Source organism: Rhinatrema bivittatum, chromosome 17 (assembly GCF_901001135.1).
Source record: "Rhinatrema bivittatum chromosome 17, aRhiBiv1.1, whole genome shotgun sequence".
NCBI classification, from domain to species: Eukaryota; Metazoa; Chordata; class Amphibia; order Gymnophiona; family Rhinatrematidae; genus Rhinatrema; species Rhinatrema bivittatum.
Genome location: NC_042631.1, coordinates 26803298 through 26825455, shown reverse-complemented (window position 1 = coordinate 26825455; position 22158 = coordinate 26803298). Strand labels below are relative to the sequence as shown.

The 22158-nt window shown below is 41.7% G+C and overlaps 1 protein-coding gene and 1 long non-coding RNA gene across 4 annotated transcripts in view; one reads left to right on the top strand and one right to left on the bottom strand.

Moving 5' to 3' along the window:
• LOC115079295 overlaps positions 1–22158 on the top strand; it is a 160288-nt gene that overhangs the window by 30879 nt on the left and 107251 nt on the right. For both annotated transcript variants that reach the window (XR_003853245.1, XR_003853247.1), the window contains exon 2: positions 17688–17778. This is a non-coding gene — a long non-coding RNA (uncharacterized LOC115079295). The remainder of the gene's footprint in view (positions 1–17687; positions 17779–22158) is intronic.
• Positions 3198–22158, bottom strand: part of LOC115079292 (titin-like) — a 29375-nt gene continuing 10414 nt past the window's right edge. The window contains exons 6-10 of one of the 2 annotated variants that reach the window (XM_029582690.1): positions 19592–19960; positions 16030–16341; positions 13659–13973; positions 10013–10321; positions 3198–8225 (exon numbers count right to left, since the gene is read on the bottom strand). In XM_029582690.1, coding sequence (XP_029438550.1) covers positions 7915–8225; positions 10013–10321; positions 13659–13973; positions 16030–16341; positions 19592–19960 — 1616 coding nt within the window. In that variant the 3' untranslated portion in view covers positions 3198–7914. Of the gene's footprint in view, positions 8226–10012; positions 10322–12515; positions 12554–13658; positions 13974–16029; positions 16342–19591; positions 19961–22158 lie in introns of those variants that run through there. The other variant, XM_029582691.1, reaches the window with a different exon arrangement.

Genomic DNA, 22158 nt, shown 5'->3' with positions numbered 1-22158 from the left:
GTAGCAACTGCCGCTCCGTGCAGGTTACCCCATGGCGAGCGGACATGCAGGAACTCATGGAGCTGGATGTTCAGGCAATGCCCACACGAGTATTGCTGGATATTTAGATTATAGACCTTTTATGGTTGGGAAAGGTGAGGCGTTAGTTCCCCTCAACATGGAATCTTTGTATGATCATCCATCCAAGATGGCCGACTACTGTAGGGATTATTCTACAAATCTCTTAAGCATTTATTTCATAGAGTTTTTTTATTTTTAGAACACAGGACTCTTCCATTAGTCAGGATTTAGAGTAATTTATTAGGATTTGTATCCATTACAAATATCGTATTTGTTTTAGTATTTCAAGACAGTTCTATGCTGTTGTATCAGTTTCTAAGGTGGCACAACAGATCCGTAACTAAAACATTGCAGATTTGTAATTCACAGAAATCACACACTAACCAGCCCCTAAAATTGATTTAACTGTCAAATGTAAGCAGGAGCAAAAATCTATCCCATTCCCCCCCCGAACCTGTTCCGTAAGTGGAGAGTTGAAAGAACTGATGCTTCATTCTAAGATTAGCATCTGTGTGCTTGGCTCTACAGCCCCTGCCCAGGTGTGGAGGGGCTCAGGTGGGAAGCCACCAGCCAGGGCCGCACGCATGCTCCCAGGGTTCTTCCTACACTGGAGGGGGGGAAAGAGTCTTTCAAGGGCCTTAAAGGTTTTTTCTTCTGGGAGTAGCTGTTGTTCAAACTAGTCCCTTTCTGTAAAACTTGGTGGCAGGAAACAAAAATCCACAGCAGGTAGGCTAAGGCTCAGTGCACTTTTAATACTGAAAAGTCTTAAAGTTAAGTTCAAAAAAAAAAAATCACACTCAAAACTCTAGCAAGCTTGCAGGCCCTTGGGGTCAGGTACACTCTCCCTGCAGCTCGGTCTCTCTCTTCCAACTGTCAAAAGCAGACGAGGTTCTGGCTGATTCCTAAGACCCTTTCCCTGGTAGGTAGTTCTTCCTTAAAGGCAACATCCTTTTTCTCAAATCTCCTCTAAAGAAATCCCTCTTCTAATAATGAGTGTGGGGCTTAGTTCCCCTTTTTTTAAAGATCTTACGTCAATGAAAATCTCCGGAATTCACTCTCGGATCCCAAGACAAGACCCCCTAATGTTGAAGGCCTGGATACCGCCAGCCACCTCACCAGAACAAGAGGCAGGTCTGGCCACCCTCTCTCTCTGAAGAGACCAGCCTCCAGCATCTCTTAATGAGAGCTGCCTCAACGAATCCTGAACCTCAAGAGCTCAGGAGTTTTCTCAAACTCATGCCAACTTGCACTGGGGAGCATCAGACGTTTTCCACTCCTACTCTACTGTGATGTTACAAACAGTGGCTGTAGAGATACTAATGCCTAATAGTAAGGGACAGATTTGGAACCCCCTTCAATCTGGAAAAACACACAGCCTCGTTGCTCTAGACCTGAGATTGGCTAGAGCAGGGATTAAGCAGTCATTTCAGTAATCGACTTGATTGGATATGTATATCGAATGTCGGTATATAAAAACCCTAAATAAATAAATAAATAATCGGCAGGGCATGTCATTGGTGATGGCTGCCGAATCCTTTGCTTTCGGTTGCAGTAGGCAGACATATTCTAAGTTTAGTCAATGAAAACACATGTGTTCCAGGGAAATGAACCGGTCTCTTTTCTTTAATTAAAAGTTAGAAATTCATCTTAACAGATAACTCTAATTGTTCTTCAGACAATGCAGTCAAGAGTGCACCAATGAAAGCACCGTTTCTATGCATTCATGTTTGTAGAAGGGATGGGCTGACAGCAGTGCCAAATGTTTTACAACATAAGTAGATTGTGCAATAACTATTTCAGTCGTTCTGCTTCTATAACAGAGCTATTCTTCCATCTTACTTTGGCTCAGATAGAAAAGGCTTCGTTAAACTTTGCACATAAATTTATGCTTACAGGACCAAGGAGACAGACAGTGTCCTGTGTAAAGGATATTGTGCTGGCAGGAGTGTTGGGCTTAGCAAAACAGAATTATAGGGCAGACTGAATGGGGAGGCTGGAGCTTTTGCTGTAGTCATCTACTATATTAATACAATATAAACCGTGGTAGGTGGAGCTTGCATCAGATGTTAATCATGGTATTAACTGATAAATTTAGGGTACAGAAATACAAACTTCAGATAAAATAAAATCCTTTATTTTTCAGTAATACTTAAAAAAAAAAAAAAATTGGAAGAATGTTTTATATGAGAGATGAATTGTCATTTGTAAGAATCAAATCGTTACTCCGGTAACCACTTTCCCCACTTCTTTTACAGGCTCAGTTACTTAAGATCTGATTTAGCAAGACGTTCTTATTCTGTGATCGTAAAATGCTTAGAAAATCAAGCCTTAAGTGTACAAACGAGTCAGTCAAATACTTCACTAATGCTTTAGCACAGGTTATCTAATCATGCTTTTTTTTTTTCTTCAATACACAAGTTTACTTCTAAAGATCAACATAGCAAATAGGAAAAGCAGGTGTAGTGCACAATATAATGTAATAAATTACTCTAGAAACAGTTAAATCTCACTAAAAGCTAATCCTTTAAAAAATAGAGTACTCTGGTGATCAAATTTTTACATATGCCAATGATATGGACAGGGTTGCAGACTGCTGCAGTACCTCGAATCTTCTCCCTAGTGAATCGTTACCAAGTTAAGCTTAAAATAAAACAAGGTTCGATATCTAACACCCATGGGAATGATGTGAACTCTCCCCCTGGACTGACGCAGCATTTCAGGCGGAGTCCATTGCGTGGACAACATTAAATTATTTATTTATTAAGTTCTTGTTTTCACTGCCTTATTTGTATTCACATAAAACTAAGGTTTACATCCTGCTGCAGACAGATTTGCCAAAACATGAACATTTTATGGGGGCAGGCAGGAGGAGAGAGGTTTTAGCATTTTTTTTTTTTAATGTGTTCATTTGACCTTTTATTATAAAAATAATAAAAAAAACAAAACAATGCATCCAAGTGTTTAAATTTAATCCAAAGAGATCAATAAGTTTTATTTCAAGTTATATCTTGCTAGAATTCAATTTTACTTGTCCCTCGCAGGCTCAGACAAGTGAGACCACTATGGGTCTGCATGGTGAAGACTGCTTATACCATGGAGCTATTTCGCAGGTTATTTGTGGGTTTTGTTTTTTTGGGTTTTTTTTGCTCACCTGCCTCTCTAACCAAAAATAAGATAAATGCTCCCCACTCCTGTGCTTGGAGGTTTTGCAATATGACATGAGCTTGTATGCCTAATCTAAAGAACAGTTTACTAAACTGAAAATAAAATGTACTTTTCTCCCCACCTAGTGTTCTGTCAGCTGCTTGTTATAGGTATAGAGCATATCAGGAATTGGCAGATACTATAAATAAAATGGATTGTTGTAATTTTAGGGGAATTGGGTTCAGTGACAGAGCCACTTCACCCCTGGTCTGTAAGCCACTTCAGATATGCAGACGGGAAGCTATTTCTTGTAAGGAACATTATTGGTAAAAGCAAAAAGTTAATAACTCACTGGCTATTAGCTGCACCTGCAGACAGCATGGAATAACGGGGGGGGGGGGGGGGTAAATAGTGGGGCACAGAGTTCTCCTCAACAGTGCCATTCAGAACCATTTCTACAGCACCTCCCTCACATTTTAAGATTAATCATCTTTTTTTTTTCAAATATAAGCATGTAGCCAAAAGCTATAAATCCTAATTAAAGACATAATAATCTGCCTCGTTCCTGAATTCCATGTATCTTGCTTCAAAATTAAAAAGAGAAAAATGCAAAATCATCAATTAAATGTTCTTGGGAATAAAATAGTGTATTGCTCACAGTAATCAAGCAAGCATCATCTTTGGACATTTTACAATATGAATGCTACAAGGTACCTTCAAAGCTCTCTTTCAAATTACTGAACAAAGTTTTTTTACCTTTTGGCAAACTACTAGCTTGCCACATGCCATAGGGAATCGTGTACGGCTGTATAATTACACACATTAAGAATCGGAGCATTTCTTAAATCTGTTTCCTTGTATCCTAACCAAATGCAGGGTATGTTATCCGTTACATCCATAGTTCACTGCCAGAGAAGTCAAATGTAAAAATAAGATTGAAAATCTCACACTTCCCTCATTTTAAAATGAGATCCAATTTATTAACTTTAATCAACTTGAAAAAAAAAGTTCTACTGAGCTTCAAAATGAGCCCTCGTTTGCACGGTGACTCCAAACAGCAGCCCAGTTACTAAAAATGTTAGTCCTCTGTACTTATGAAAACTGCAACCTAAAATGGCCACAATATCCCCTTGTGTGGCCTGTGATGTTCCACCCCGGGACACCCCCAGCAAATAACTTACGGTACCCACCCCATGCAGCATCTTTCTGCCAGCGCAATGTAAACATTTTTCTCCACTGGCCCTGGGATTCTTTCAATTCCTTCTCACATTCACTATCATCAGACCCTGATGCAAAGACTCACTGTGGCTCAGACTACCCCTTCTAGTCTGCTGCCACTACCGTGTGTCCAAAACCCACCCAGCCATGGCCTACAATGCTACCATGTTTGACACAACTTGCGCTCTTCTTGCCCCTGCTGACAAAACGGCCAATGCACCAAACTTTTTTTTGCAAGCTAAGGGGGTTATTTTTTAAAGCTTTATAATGTGCGTTAGGGCCTTTTTGCATGCGATATAATGCAAATGAGGAGAGGAGTCAGGAAGGGTGGAGTTGGCGGGGGTTTCGAAGTCGGCGATAATGTTACTAACATTATCGTCAGCAGCAGCACACCGAATAGCACCACCTTTCACTGTGGCGCTAATAGGTGCGGAAGTCGGCAGCCGGCGCACCGCCGTGGTATGAAGGCTGCAGGCTTTCGCAGGCCCACACCCCCCCCTGTTTTTGCAGGATTAATCATTCTGCGATGAATGATGAATCCAGGCCTAAGAGTGGGCACACCATCTATTAATTATGCTTAATTCCATTTTGAATGCTGATTAAAATGGTACATTGCTTTTTTTGCTTTTTTTTTTTAATGATGCACAGTCACAAGGTATTAAATTCACACAATCATAATACAGCCAAAACATGTCAACATCTGTAACAATAAGAGAGAAACAGCTTTTAAACTTAGATGGTAAGCCCTCTGGGGATAGGAAAATACCTACAATACCTGAATGTAATCCATTTTAAAGTGCTGAAAAAAGTGCGAAAAGCGGAATATAAATTAAAAAAAAAAGAAACATAATAACCCCACATCCACTGTCTGGCTTTTTTCCACCCGCACATCTTCACCCCTTCAGTTACCTTTCCCTCAAGAAGGAACACAAAATCCACCTTGCTCCCCCCTTCCTTTCCCAGCCATCCCTCTCCCTCAGAACAGGAGTTTATAAGTCTGACTCACCTCTGATCTTCCTTTAAACCCCAAAGTAGCACTCTGAGCTTCCTTCCAACAAATGCAAGGAGCCCAGGTGGGATCTCATCATGTAAACAGGCAGTCAGCTTATACAGGTTAAACATTCAAGCCAGTCTCCTATGCAAGTTTCTTTTTTTTTTATGGGACGACCTCCTTGCGCCACCAAGAAAGCTAACTCACAACGAGCACCTGTTATGATTATGTAATATCAGCCGTCTCATGTAAAAGTATCCATGTCCACAGTGATCAGAAAGAGTTTGGGATCCCGGGTCACTCTGGACACTGTGATCTCAGCTATCACATCAATAACCATATCCCAAATAACCATCCACTTTTAAGCACTCCCACTAAATGTGATAAAAATCACACATCCCCCCTCCACATTTACACTAACAATTCTCAGATATACCTGCATAAATCTTAAGCCAACCTAGCCAGCGTTAAACACAATATTTTATATCCATGTTCCAGTACCAAGGAAGAAATGGAGCTCCTCCCTGTCAACTGGCAGCATAAATCCCATTCTGGACTCTCCACATTCTGTTGTAGCCCTCCCCCGGCTATGATATGCCTTTGGTTTGCACCCAGACCTCCCCAATTAGTAATTCATGTATTTTGGAAGTCACTCTGTTCATGCCATCAGCTCTAGTACAGAAAACCTCGAACATTGTTTTTGCTCTTTTGCATATCTTCCATTACCCCCTCCTCTCTCTCCCCGCCCCCCCCCCCCCGAGTGCAAAAAGACGATAGCTGAAAACGAGAGAGCCCATCCTTCTCCCCCCTCCAATGGATTTCTCTGACACACATCCTCAAAAGAAGTAACCGCTCTCCGAAATGACACAGCCGTGGATATATCCTGCCCCCGGGGGGGAAGCTTTACTACACAGAAAAGACACACGATGCCAAAAAAAATGTTTATCCTCTGCCAGGCATTTCCTACATTGCCACCCCACCTCTAAAAGAGAAGTCGTGTAAACGGGGAGACCCCCCCCCCCTGCCTCATAATCCTAGATCTACCTGTGGTCCTCAAAGGAGGGAATCCCCCAAAATATCACTTTCCAGATCTATCCAAAGTTTGTCCTTAATGTTCTTATAAAGTCACTCCAAGACTTCCCGTAACTGCGAGGCAGCATAGTCCAAAGCAATCTTTGGTATTTACCCCCTGGCGTTTGGGTCGGCAAAGCACCTCCCCCGCCACCTGTCGTGTTCTCCTCTTCCAAATAAAACAAGAAGCTTCCCTTGCCAGATTTTCAACAAACGCCCAGGAATATGAATCGGGAGTGTTTGCGGGGGAGGAATAAAACCACGGCAGCACGTTCACCTTGATTAGTGGGATCCTCCCAAGCCAGGGCAAAGGAACACAATCCCATCTCTCCACGTCTTCAGATACAGATGCCACCCAAAGGGCCGTAGCTTAAGGAATATTAAGTTCTCCAGCTCTGCTCCCGACCACACACCTAAGTATTTCAGGTGCCCCTTAGCCCGTTTAAAGGACAAAACCCTGCTCCTTATCTAAAGTTAAGTTTAATACCTCTGATTTACACTCATTAACTTAAAAACCTGAGACAGCCCCATCCGCTCTCATTTCCTCAAAGTGCGTTCAGAGAGACTGCTGGGTCTGTAAAGGGTAAAACATCGTCATCTTACACGACTTCCCGCCAGTGCTCACCCCTTTTAACCGAACTGTCTGCTCTTACTTTTCCAGCAAACTGTTTTAGGGATTAATGTGAATAGGAGAAGAGACGGCAGGCAACCCTGCCTTGGAGCTCTCCCCACCTCGCAGAAATCTGAGCAGCCCCCATTCGCCCTAATAGTCTCCCTCGGCTGGCTATAAAGTGCCTGAATCCAAGTCGTGGGTCCTACTCCCAGCTTTTCTAAAACCCTAAAAAGATAGGGCCAGTGCACCCTATCGAACGCCTTCTCGGCATCTGCACATCGCAGGTTTCTATCATCAGGTTGCTGCTGCAGTAGGGGAGGCAAAGGTTATGCAACAGCTGCTATATTTTACTCCTGTGTCTTCAAGTATAAGACTGAAAATATACAAACACAAAAGAATATACAGTCTATAAATATAGAAATGCAACAAGCAAAAAACTAGACATGAGATCAATATGCAGGGCACATAAGTACATTGTAAAAAAAAAATAAAAAATCCACATATCCTCTTCAGTGCATCCTGCCCCAAGACGAGGGAACGCATGTGCCAGATTAGTCTCTGTCCATCGCGCTTGTGGATTATTTCGGCATGAGAAGAGTTAGTCACATGGATGCCCTTGAGAACAGGACTCTGGCACACCTTTCTTTTCTGACACCAGAGTTCTACATTGCACTGAAAAAACAAAATGTTTGCTCCAGGTCAACTTCTGTCAAGACCTTCCTCAGACTCACCTGTTTGGTGCCACAAAACGAAAACAAATTTTTACGGATATGCACCAAGTAATGCACATTCGATAACCATCTCTGACCTTTCAGTCTCAGCTGCTCTTTATTGTATATTTCCGAACCTCGACAGTTTGGGTCCGGTGATGGCAAATCTCACACGAATACTGAACGTCCTCTTTCTCCACAGGCTTAATGACAAGTTTAGTGTTCATACTGTACAAACCGTTTTGCTCGAGCACCAGGCTCTGACTAAAGTCACTCGCACTATAGTCAAACCACCCTCTGCTCCACAGCACTCTGATATTTCCAGGGGAAAATCCCCTCGCAGAGCAGGACAGTGTAATCTCGCCACATTTAGGGACATCTTTGCTCATTGTTATCTCCGATATCTCTGGGCTCACGGCTGCAAAACAGTAAAAGTGAAACTTAGGCGGAAGCAAATACGGGAGACATCCTTTCAACGGTTTTCATGTTCCAACAGAGCATGCTTAATCGGGTCTCTCTCTCTGACACATCAAAGCAAGCATCGCATCCAAAAACGCTGTGTGCTAGGTCTTCCCATAACAGCAAAAAAAACATTCGATAGGTTGTAATTAAAAAGCAATGACTATTATTACATGTGTTTTCATACCATACTATAGAACAGTGGTGGTAAAGCTTGCTATTCTGGTGTTCAGGGTGGCCACAATGAATACAAGATCCAAATGCAAATATATCTCCTACATATTCACGGTAGGTATCCTACAAACTAGAATGGCTGGTGGTCCTGAAGACCAAGTTAAGAACCAACCTCACTAGAAGATGCACATTTTTTTTTCCTCTATCTTCTTCTCTCTCATGACTACACGTTGCCGTATATCGCTACACTGATAATTACACTTGGATTTTTGTTTTTTCGCTTAAGTACATCAGTCAGATAAGCTACCTCAGTTTGGCCCTACAGAAACGGGATCAAGCATAAGAAAATCATCATCATATAGGGGTGAATTTTAACAGCCCAGCGCGTGAAAAAGCTGGGAGATAGGCACAGAAGTCGGGCTGGAGCGTGCTGTGCAGATTTAAAAAAAAAAAAAAAAAAATGGACCTGCGTGTCTCCAGGTATGCGAACAACTTTTTTTTTTTTTTTTACGAAAAAGGGGTAGAGTTGTGAGACTGGCCTGGATGGGGCATGGGCATTCCACGATTTATGAATGAAACCTCTACTGCAAATTATAAATTGATAAAGGGGGGGCAAAAACATTCCAATCTCTGTCACGAGATTCCAAAATAGCTAGTGAAATAAGACTGATGGGTCTTGTCTATTGCTCTAAACTCTGACACTTTACTTTCACACACAAAACCTACACGTGTATTTTAAAATAGGTAGGAAGGGCGTTCAATGCATTGCATATATTTATTTATTTATTTATTTATTTAAAGGTTTTTTTATATACCGGGGCACGTTAGCAACATCACCTCGATTCACAGTGTAACATAACATAGCAACAAGCTTTACAATAGTTTAATGACTAACAGAGATTAATCTAAAAAGGGTAGGGTAAGCAGAGTTATTATATGGGAGATTATATTTGCACATAAGCATACACACCTACTTCTGTTGCAGGGAAGAGATACATGTGGGTTATAAAATACTATGACAAGACTACACACGGCCATATCAGCACGTATATGCTGCTGCAAGCATCTGCTTAAATTATCTTCCCTGAAATTAGGCAAGAGTCACACACACAGAATTAATACAAAGTAACTGGCTTTTACACAGAGAAGGCAAGCTGCCCCCATCACATTCAGCCACTGGCCATTCTGCACATGCTATAAGAGAAAAATCACTCTATGGTTTCTTACAGATACAGACACACATTGCTTGTCTGCTGTAGAAGAGAAGTATATCTTACTCTGCTATATGCAATTATACTGCAACTCTCTAACCCTCTGATAGAGAGAACACAATTTCTCCTACTGCTAGATTCACAGCTCATCTCCAAAATCAGTCACTTTTATAACCGTGCCCTCCACCATTAGTTGAGGGCCACAAACTCCACAAGTGTTACAGCCCTGCAGAAAATACAAAAGCCAAGGGTGAGCTCCACTTAAAATGGGAAAATACAATTGAGTCTTAATTTGCTTTCAAAATGAAGAATTATCATATTTTAAAAAAAAATGCAAACAAGAGACGTATGTGTACTGTACCTGGTAGAGGCAGCACCAGTCTGTGCTGGAAGTTCTGTTTTGTGCATTTATTGTGCACTTTAAAAATGATTTCTTTTTCAAAGTTTCTTGCCGTCGCCATGATATTTAAGACACTTGCCAATTTGTATCCCTCCGAGGTGTAAAAGGGACCATTATTTTGTATTCCCTTGGTTAATTCTTCTCCGTTCTGTATCCATGTAGCTACAAATTCTTTATGCTCAAAGCCCTCAACCGAGCATTGCACAGCTAAGGGACGCCCATACATAGGCTGTAATGGATCCAGACAGAAGGGCGAAAATTTGGGGCATCCTGAAAGACAGGGGGGGGGGTTAGAAGGATGAATATTTAGTTCTTTTCAAACGTTTTCCCTTCTCTAGATGTACTGGTTTCATATTGTTCCCAGGTTTCTGTGTAGTACAGAATATAAATCTGCAGGCCAGTCAAGGTTTGCCTTCAGCAGTACAACGTCTGTTTTAGGGCGAGAGGTGTCAGATCTTTGGCTTGTGGGACCAGGTTACAGCCGTTACGGTGCCTTGGCCGAACGCTGGCAGCTAGAGAGATGTTAATCCTACCTCTCTGCATGTTTTGGGCTTGCCAAAGACATTAAGCTAAGAGCCACCTGCTCTCTTACCTTTTCTCTAATTCACAGTTTTAAAGGCTGCCTTCATATTACTCTTAGGTTTCCATGAGGTTATTTCTGTGTAGAAAGGTGCAATATGGTTCATGGAAGATTGTACAAAAGGGGTTGATCCTTAGGTGTCTGGCTGTCTCTCTCTCCTGGTCAAATACATTGGCTATCGAGGAAACAAGTTCTGTGCTTGCTGTGACCCATTATTCACCCATCCCAATCCTGGCTTTTTCTACAGAGACTGGTTAAAGCTTCAAGAGTCAAGCAGATAGATCAGTGCCTGGTGCTTGCAGCTTTAACCAATTGATAAGTGACCTGTTAACCCGCTTTTTCAGACTTCTATAAATTGTACCCTTCTTTCTACTAAATAATCAACACTGAATCTAAATTATATATAAACACACCTAGCTTAGTTCCTGGCAATTATGGCCTCGCTCATAACTAAATGCCTCCCATGTGTTTACATTTTAAAGCTTCCTGCACATGCAACAGATTTATTGATGTAGACATGGTCCATTTTTCAGTTTCTTACATAGGCATATGATATTTACACCAAATAAGAAAAGCCTGGACTAGTAACATACATAACCAGGGTTCTCCTTTAAATGTTACAAATCCCCATCATATTTCATGATACGCAAATATCCTCAATCATTTTATTCGAAGGCTCTTATTTGTTTCATTGTATGTCTTGGCTGGACTGTAAGATCTAAGGAGTAGGGACTGCCTGCCCATTATTTATTTATTTATTTATTTATAACTTTTATATACCGGCATTCGTAAAAAAAAAAAACCAAAACATCATGTCGGTTTACAGACAACTGAGAAAGGAAATTACAATGATAGATGGAGGAAGGATAGAAAGTTAAAAGGTGACAACTTTACTGTAGAGCCAACGGGCGCCACAGTTATTAAATGAGATTACATATGGTTAACCAAGTTGGACATAATTAATTATATACAAGAGACGACAAAAGTGGGGGGTAGCGCAGGGGTGGGGGATGAAGCGCATAGGGGAGGCGGGGTGGGGTAGGAACTGTACAAGGGGGCAGGGGGTGGCGAGGGAAGGGGAGGTGGTGACTGAATATCAGGAAGCCATAAGTTGGAAGGGGGTGGTGAGGGAGAGGGAGGGTGTGTAGGGGGGCGGGGGGACATTATGTGTTTGTGCAGCGCTGCATATATAAATCATATAATTTAGGAACTTCTGCACCATCTGTCCAAGCCAACAGAATCCCTAGAAACACAAAGCACCAAATTGATTCAGGACTTTACATATTAAAACTATAGAAGTACAAGTCTTCTGACAATTTTTAGGGAACACTAGGACAAAATGTAATGTGTGTTAAAGTTTATTTGTACATAGGAAGTAATTTTCATACAGGGACTTCTGTGGGTTTAAAACAAAACAAAAAAATGTCTTTTGCAAAATTGCCTGTATACTCATTGGGGGTCATTTTCAAAAGGAGTTATGTGCATAAATGTAACTACTATTGTAGCAATTTTCAAACACTATTTACTCACGTAAAGTGCATTTATGTGAGTAAATCCTATGGACAATTCAATGGCATATATTGTAGCAATTTTCAAAAACCCACTTACTCGAGTAAAGTGCATTTACTCGAATAAAGCCCAGTTTTACTCAAGTAAATGCTTTTAAAAATCAGGCCCATTGCGCGTATACTCAGGCGTGTACGTCGTGGTCACACCCGGGTTTACCCAAGCCAAGCAGAGATAAAGAGGGGTTTGGGACTCATACACATACTTTTGGCTTTTTTTTTTATTATTATTATTTATACATTTTCAATCATTTAAGACTAACATTTATAATGTTAGAAAGAAATATATCCAGGGGATTAATTAAATAAAAAAACACAAAAGAAAAATCATGAATTACCTTATTAGGCCTTGAGAAACTGAAGTCCAAAAAAAGAATTTAAAAAAAAAAAAGAAAAAAAGAGGGGGAAGGGAGCGAAATGGAAAAGGAAAACAAAAAACATCTTTAGGCTGAGACGTAAGACAACTTCCATACCCCCAACCAAAGACGTAAGATGCAGTCGTGGCTTGTGTCCCATAAATTCCCTCAGCTGATCGGGCGAATTTTTAAAACTGGCGCGTGGGCGCACGCGACTTCCCACGCCCAGGGACGTGGCCATTTTACAACATACGCCTGCATATGCGCGCATATTATAGAACAGGCTGGCCCGTATGCAAATCCTGCATCAACTGCGTATTCGGGGGAAGTTTAAAAGGGATGTGCGCTGACATTGCCACTAAAACCAGCTCGTTCCCAGTTCGCCCAGCTAAGACACAGGTCTTCCAAGTGCCCTTAGTTTATTAGCCTTCCTCCCCCCCCCCCCCCGTTAGCCCCGCCCCTTTAAAACCCCCACTGCTTTTCTTTATTTTATCCCTTACACGTCAGCCGTAGCAGAGGTAAAGTTACGCAGCGAGGGACCGCAGTGCGTGCTGGGACACATTTTAAAGTATTTCCACGCACGATCTCAGGTACGTGGCCCCCGAACACCCCCCCCCCCCCCCCCCCCCGCCCCATGCCCTGCCCAGACCATGATTATGCCCCTTTGGAAAATTCCAAGATCCGCACGTATCCCCCAGAGCTCGCACATCCTTGGAGGCTTTTTAAAATCTGCTCGGCCCGTGCAAGCCCAACATCCTCTCGCCCTCTCATGGATGCGTGCGGCGGGCTTTTTAAAATCCACCTTATGTTAAACACTGCATTAAACAGCAGATTGAACAAAACAGATCAACATTTTTAACCTGCATCACCTTGGATTTTAAAAGTACATACATGTGTTTTCATGAACAATTTAGCAAGTTGTTGTTGTTGTTTTTTTTGTTTGTTTGTTTTTAAACAAACTTGTGCAGATTTGGTGGGATACTTTTCAAAGTGGAAATGTAGTGTAACTTATACCGACTTTTTTTTGCACATGATTACCTTTGTGCACTACTAAAAATAACAGCTGACATTTAAAAAAAAAATAAAAATTCTAGAGACTTCTTTACCTGGAAACTTCAGTATAAATGTCCGTGCTATAGGCTTTGTAGATATAGTGGAATGACAAACTTCTATTCTAAATTCAGTATGGTGATCATCTCTAACGGGTTGAAAGGTCATGCTGGACATCATGTAGAAAGTGCAGCCCTCAAACCTTTCCTCATGGCGTACGTCCTCCTTCGCTACCCTGGTGTGGCCTTTGTACCACTCCACTTGGATCTGCCTTGGGAAGTACTTCTGGATGACGCACGACAGGGTCAGATCCTTTCCTGCTTCGGGTGCCGGAGAGCTGCACCAAATAGCACCAACCTGCGGGGCCATTGCTGTTGTGGAAAGTACAAAAAGATATATGAAAGTTAGTTCCGTGCACCATCCAATCGCCAAACAGTTCTGCCGTAAATGGATTCCTTTCAATGGCACCGAGACCATGAAAGCGGCAGCTTTACCGAGGATCTGCTGTTTATCTGACTTGGGTTTTACTCACTCTTCCCATTTGTCCCATTCGTGTTGGAAATCTGTTTCAAGTCTGCCCCCACCCCTCTCAGTGGAAAAACTGTTTTGCATATTCCTCTGGGACTTCCTCTCCCTTCTGTCTTCAAACGATAACCCCTTATCCTCGAGTCTTTTATTCTATGATTTTTTTTTTATTATTATTACAAGCATAGCTGCCAAAGCCTTAACCACGGTTTTGATTTTTTCATCTGATCTCTCCCACAGCATATCTACTCTCCTCTTGCAAATTTTCATATCTGCTGCAAGCAGCTGCATTTTTGTCCCGCTTCACAAGGCCACTAATGGAGACATTCAAGAGCCCTGTGGCACCCCACTGGTCATTCCCTTCAGCGTGAACCCCACTGACCACCACTCTCTCAGTCCTGTAACTGAACCCGACTTTTCACCCCGGCTGGCTGGCTTGCTCGGCAGTCTGTGGGGAACAGTATCAGAGGCCTTGCTAAAATTCAGATGAGCCACACCAACTGCACCCTGCAATCTCTTACTCTAGTCAAATCAAAGAAATCTATTAATTTGTTTGGCATGACTTTGCTCTTGTGAAACCATGTTACCTGGGATCCTGCAGCCCCACTGGCTTCAAGGTATTCTGTCCTTCACTAAACGTTTCCATTCCTCTGCCCAGCACAGACATCAAACAACAAATCTGTACTTTTCCACTTCCTTTTTACTCCTGCCCTTTTGGAGAAGCAAGTCTTCCCCAGTCTCTCTCAACCTGTCCTGTTTCGAGTGGAATCAGTAAGTATTTTAGGATGCACCTCCATCCGGTCCCACATTCGTGCCTGGAACACTCCCTCCTCAGAAAACCGCGCTCCCTCACGTCCTTGGCTTTTCCCTTTGGCCCATTACCAAGCAAAAAGTATTTGATTTAATGCACCTGCCTTCTTTTCTGCCTCCTTTTCCCTAAACCAGTTTTTTTTTCCCCTTTGTCATGGCAGTTCTCAGAGCCCTCTTTTCAAATCACATAGCTAAAGGAAGTTGAATCCCCTGCCTTCACTGATTAGGCAATATACTCATCTGTTCTAGCTTTTGCCAGCCTAACTGCCCCTCCTGCCTCCCTTCAGTTCTGGAAAATATATCTAAACAGCAATGGCCATTACAATTCACGCCCCCAGAGGCCTTCTCAATGTCCTCTTAAACTGGTTTTCAAAATTTTCATTTAATATGTACTGTTTTAATTTATGTAAAAAAAAAAATGTTAATCCTTTTTTCTTTTATAGTGGTTTGTAAATAATTTCCACCATGGGCTTTATTCACCCAAATTCAGGACTCAAAAAAAATATTTCTGGGCAGAGTTATTTGCCGACTTCAACTATAAATCATCACAAGCTATGGAACTAGGTAGCGTCATGTAACCTTCTGTATTATTTCCCCCGAGTCGCCTATCTCTCTCCAGACCTGCGCTTTTAGCATAGCTGGAATCTGTCCCAACCCGATTCACTGCTCTTTATGACGGGGAAGAGGAGGGAAGGCCAAAAGCCTCAGAGGCTTTCATCTGCATCCACCAGAAGTGTCTCTCCTGCTTAGGACACCACCTTCCTCCTTTTACAACCCAGGGGGGTCACAGCAGGCATCCTGGGTAAAGGCCACAAGTCACAGCACTCCCCTCCCTCCTGCGCGTCAGCAGAGCTGGAACTCCCCTCACGTCTAGGGGGGCAGGGACTGCTGCTTCTGCAGCCTTGTCAGCAGCATGATGAGCAGAAACTGGGTCTGGGAGTCAAATCCAGGTCTTCTGCTCAGCAAACACAGAACATTGTTACTAAGGCACCAGGCTGGCACATCAGCTGCAATTATTAAAGCCATAAAGACAAAAAACTGTAAAAAAAAAACAAAACAAAAAAACAAACAAACCAAAAACAAACGCATCACCTAATGATGGTAAAATGTGCTCCAATTCAATTGGCCGCGAGAGGCTTTCATGCTCCACGCGACAAACAAATCTTTCCCCTTCATCTTCCAAAGTCGGTGTTAAAGAATATCGACTGCAGACCTCATAGCGCATCTTGTCTTCGTAGTTGTAAGTGTTACTGATGTTAGATTCAGGTAAAAGCTCCTTGGTTTTCAACCACCTGACAGTTATAGCTCGAGGGTAAAAGGAATGGATTTTACACATCAACTCCAAAGGTTTTCCAAGTTCTGGATTCACCGCGCTGCAGATGATACTGCTAACTACTGGGCGAACTGTTAAAAAATAAATAAATAAATTATAATCGTCCCATTTGAAACGTTTTTCTGACTATCCCATATTGGATTTGTGGGGTATAAAAATTTGTAAAATTAAACAGATTTACAAAATATTTTATTACCCATTGTAAACCTGAATAAACTATATTCCAAAGTTTACACAGCTGAATTTTCTTACAGTAGTGCTGCTTTAATAAAACAATTTCAATATTACCAGACATTTGGCAGGGATTTATTTATGTATGCTTTTTATATAACTGTCGTTCTAACAGAAGATCGCAATGGTTTACATAAATTGCATTCGATGTGCTGAAATGCTCAGTTGTGGATTTTTTTTTTTTTTTTTTTGCAGGTGGTTAAAAATGTGACTGCCTAATTTCTCTTCTGTATTGTATTTATTTAAGTGTTGATAGATATATATATATATAGAGAGAGAGAGATATTAAAACAAAAACACATCACAATGTCATAAGGAACTTAACCTAGCCATGCCTTTGGGTGCAAAGACAGTAGATCTGCCTAATCTAGGTGAGAAGAGGTTCTCATGATGTAAAAGCACTTTTTAAAAGATGAGTCTTCAAGACCTTTTTAAAAGTGTTTTGGCAGGTGACAGAACGAAGGGAATCTTGCAGGGTGTTCCAATGTTTTGGAACTCCCTGTCATGCCCCTTCGTGGCGGTCCATTCTCCCATTTCATCAGAGAAGTGCAAAGGCCACGCTCATAGGACCTCGTAAAGGTCAGAGGCCAAGGGGGAAAAAATTAAAAAAAGGAGTAGAAACCATGATTCACCCACACAATCTTAACATAGCATCAAAGAAAATGAATTGCATACAATGTTGTCATATTACAGAGGTATTAAAAACTACAAATCCAATTCTACAGTACAAGAAATGTCTCTCTCTCTCTTAGAAGACAATATATTTAGTATTTGCTTCAAGATATCGCATAAATATTTAGACAGAGTATATACTTCTCTCCTAGGAAAGAGCTACTCACTACTTTCACCATGGGGTCTATAATTTAAGATCATAATCTTTATTCTTTCCCCAAAACATAGTACACACCTACAGCGAACAGGTTCAATACAGTTAAAATTCTGCCAAGACAGAAATGCTGTACTATAAACACAATGTTCAATGTAGCCAACAAAAGTCCCCACTTCCTAACCTTAGGCAGGAAGAAAAATAGCTTTCCAAATGACATTCCTCGCAGGTTTTCATGGACCTATGTAAAACCTATCCCAAGACGATGATACATATGAAATGGAGATATCTGAAGTTTGCTATTTTCTTTAGGACTAACACAACTAAATTTGTGTAATATGTCATTTTCTTCCTTACCAGGGAGCTTACTGTTGCTATTTGAGTCTCATCAGACTCTACTTGGACTATAAGGACCCCTGTAAAGCCCAGCAAGATGGAAGACTGCCACCAGGTAAGATTATAAGATGATTTTTTTTCTACCAGAAAGAAAGCTATGTATTTGCATTAAAAAAAAAAAAAAAAAGTACCAATCATGTACCAATTAAAAAATTGCAAGGGATAAGCTTAAAGGAATTAAAAAAACAAAGTAGCAATGAATTCTCCTGCACCAGCTATGAAACAGGACCACAAATGCTCTTATGTGAAATGCGCAACGTCGTTTGTGACAAAGCCAACGTGGGTGACGCAGATGTGGTGAACGTAATGTAATTGGTGGATTTCTTGCTAACGTCCAGGGGGGTTGCAAAGTTACAACCTAAGTACTTTTAAAAACGTAATCACTCATTGGCTATGCTCTTTTGTTGCTGCAGTGTGCGTCTCGCTGCTGTCTTGTGTCTGTGCTTTAGAAATACTTCACAGTACGCAGAGTCCATTTATAGGACTATAAAATATTACACATCCACCTAGGAATCGACTGCGCTGTGGACACGATTTGAAATGCAAGTGAAATGGTTCTGCGAGTCTGTATTAGTCAATTCAACAAAGTTTTGAAAATCAAGAGTCTGAAACCATAAGATACAGTTTCAACCCATAATGCAATGGTTTGATACAGACTGGAAAAGCATGAGAAATCTTTTTCCGACATTTACACGGGTAATGCAACTTCAGTACAGTTGGAGTCAATATTCAGACTCTCTTCTGGTTTACCCACAGACCTTGTCCCAAATTTCACAGAGCGTGCACCAGAAAGTTTCATTTTGAAGCTTGCCACAGGTAGAGAGCATACCTGTGGACTTTTGCTCCTGCTTTTTCTTTTTTGTGCAAATAGATTTTCAGTGGAAGCCCCTGTAGAATTGAAAATGCAATCTATGGGTGTTATTTTTCTGATCCTATCCATAATGTTGCTCCAGAAATGCTTCCCCTAACATGCATACTTTTTAGCCATATATATAAGGGGAAAGTTCCAGATTCCCAGTTTACATTGCACAGTTGTATAGGGAGGTAGTGTTACATTATATAAGGGGCAATACTTAAGCTATCTGAATTGGTGCAAACAGCAAGTAACTTTTTTTACCTGCAGGGTTTGCAGCAATAAATCGAGAAGTGTTCTGCAGAATATACTCAAAGTAACTTCTGAACAAGCTATTTTTGCAGACTAGACTTCCCTAGCTGGGTAGCCCTGAATATCACAGCTTACCATCTGAAGTTCATCTCAGCTAAACTGTCCTGGTCACAAATTAGCCAGGGAGTAAGGGGAAATAACTATTCAAGAGGTTTAAATATCTGGACAAACCCATTGAAATGGCCAAAAAGAAGAGTGGCCCAACTACCCCCAAAGAATACAGCATTAAGGATAAATGCAAGAGCTTTTTTGGGAAAAAAAAAAGATAGGTGTCAGATCAAAGTGCAGACTCTGCTTTAGTAACAAGACAGTGTTTGAGCACTAGAAGTATAATCCTTTGTCTAATGAAGTCTATAGCCTCTCATATTTCTGATGCAGCTAAACAAATATTGAAAGGCCAAATCCAGGTTTGGTTTTGTTTTTTGTTTTTTTTTTTAAATCAAACACCATGTCTTCCACATTCAAACATATCTAAAGTCACATAATCTCACTGCAAGCATTGTGGAGCTACAAGCCTGCCTCAGGGAAATGCTCCACACTTATAATAATGTTCTATGTCTTGAGGGTCAACCTCTCAGTTCTTAATTTCAAAAGCATTTTTAATACTCCCATTTCATGCCCTTGAGAGAAACAAAAAAAAAAAGCTTCAATAACAATAGAACAGGTACTTTCAAATATATATATAATTATTATTTTTTTTTACCTTTGATGTCTAATCGCACTTTAACTTCTAAGGGTTCTCTCAGTGCCATGTGCATCACTTTGCAGCAGTAATCGGCAGCGTCGTCGTCTTCGATTGCTGGCTTGAAAAGCAGTTTGCTGTTCATGCTGTGCGTAGCATCATTGAATCTCATTTCATCCACACTGTGCTCATATTTCCCGTGCACGGTTTGATCTGGCTCCTCGCATCCGAGAGGCCCCACAATCTCCATTACTTCTCCTGCTCTACTCTTCTTGCACCAGGAAATTCTGATCCCCCGTGGCTTGAAAAAGTTTATCGGGCAAATCAGTGTAATCGGGACATTATGAAGCACAATGGGTGGCTTTATGATTTCGGACAGCTTGGGCGGAACTGAAAAGGTAAGTGGGAACCATTTAGAGAACCAAGGGGATTATTCAGACAGCAGAGAAATTGAAAAAGAAAAAAAAAACAAAACAAAAACCAACCCGTCATGAAAGTTGACTTGTTGCAATACATCCCGCAGGTAGAGAGCGCCATATTAGTGCGCTCCCTCCCGTTCCTGGATGAGCCCTAGCCAAGGACCAGGACTCTCCCCTCCCCCCCCCCCCCCCCCCCCCCCCCCAAAAACAAAAAGTGTAACATTACTTCAAAAGAGAATTACTCCTTCTAAGCTTATATTGCCACAACAGCATGGCAACACAGCTCAACGTCCACTATCTAAAAAGCGCCACTGTGCCATTTCTAATGCAGAAATGGGAAAAGCAGCATTTAAAAAAAAAAAAAAAAGTTACGGCTGTGGATAGCTGCCGTGCAACTGATGACTGTCACCACTAAAAACAGAAACTGCTTGTCTTTCCTCTGTCTAGCTGTGGATCTATAATTACCCCATATTCCAGGGAGCCAAAAAGAATTAAAAAAAAACCAAAAAAAAAAACTGTTCAAAGATTGATAAGTGAGACTCCGGCAGTGATAAAGCAGTCTAATTTATGAATGTGAGCGCCAGCTGCTGGGCGATAGCCAACAATACAGTATGTCTGCATTTACTGCAGCAGCTCTGCTCTTTAGCTACGATTGACTGTCTGCATAAACAAATGTTTAGTGTACATTCTGCAACTCCTCACTTAATCCAGACAAAATAAAAACACACACACACGGCTAACGTCAGAGGATTAACCTTCACCCCTGCTGAATGAAAGTTCCACTTCTAGGTAAAAAGAATCATAAAAGGATTTAAATTTAGGAGGCGGCGTAATCAGTAAGAGAAACAGAATGCAGCAACGAGAGAACTTTTGAACTTTCAGAAAGCAAGCTAGCTGGAAGAGAGGAAATCCATGCAAAATCAGCAGTGGAGAGAGAACTGCAACAGATGCTCTGAAAATCAACCCCACAAAGGACATCTGGTCACCTAACTAGCAGGCCGATACAGTAAAAATCGCGGGAGAGCAGGCGAGCGCACAGGCCACTCTCCTGTGCGCGCAATTCAGAAAAAAAAATTATTCAAATTAGGGTCCGCGGTAAAAAGAGGCGCTAGGGACACTAGCGCCTCTTTTTTGACAGGAGCGGCAGCTGGCAGCGAGTTTGACCGCAGATGCTCAATTTTGCCGGCATCTGTTCTCAAACCTGCTGACAGGCACGGGTTCGGAAACTGGACGCCAGCAAAATTGACCGTCCGGTTTTCAACCTGCGGGCCTATTTAAAAAAATTTTTTTTTTAAATTAACTTTTGGGACCTCCGACTTAATATCGCCATGATATTAAGTCGGAGGGTGCACAGAAAAGCAGTTTTTATTGCTTTTCTGTACACTTTTCCGGTGCCGCCAGAAATTAATGCCTACGTTTGGGCAGGCATTAATTTCTGAAAGTAAAATGTGCGGCTTGGCTGCACATTTTACTTTCTGTATCGCGCGGGAATAACTAATAGGGCCATCAACATGCATTTGCATGTTGCGAGCGCTATCAGTTTCGGGGGTGGGGTTGGACACGTGTTTTCGACGCGTTATTACCCCTTACTGAATAAGGGGTAAAGCTAGCACGTCAAACGCGGGATAACAGTACACTCCGCCAGAGCGTACTGTACTGTATCGGCCTGTAGGAAATTAGGTGGCTAGATCCAAGGCTTTGAAAGTTTACTCCTGAGGTGCTACAGGTTTAGCCTCCAAGTTTCACTGAAGCTTAAATCTAACCAGCTATCCCTGCACACTGGGACCCAGCCATCCACCCTGCTTCCCAAACCGAACATCCAATACCAAGCACCCACCAGCCTGGCCCTCACAAGCTAGGCTGTGGCTAAAAAATTCAAAATTTCTAGGTAGCCGACCCTGTCTGTCCATTTTAAAAAGATTTCTAGCCTGCAGAATCCCAAGTTCTCAGCCTGTCACAATAAAAAAATATGCACATTAATAAAACAGACCCAGCACAAGAGAGATCCCAAATAAACCACACTATCTTGGCCGCTCAGTGGCTCTCTGAAAGTTTACTCCTGCGTGTTTGCTCTTCCGTAGTGATATGGACCTGAAAAAGAATAAAGTCGAGGGAAGAAAAGAAAAAAAAAATCCATAGAAAGGAAAGGTTCACACAGATGTAGGGCGA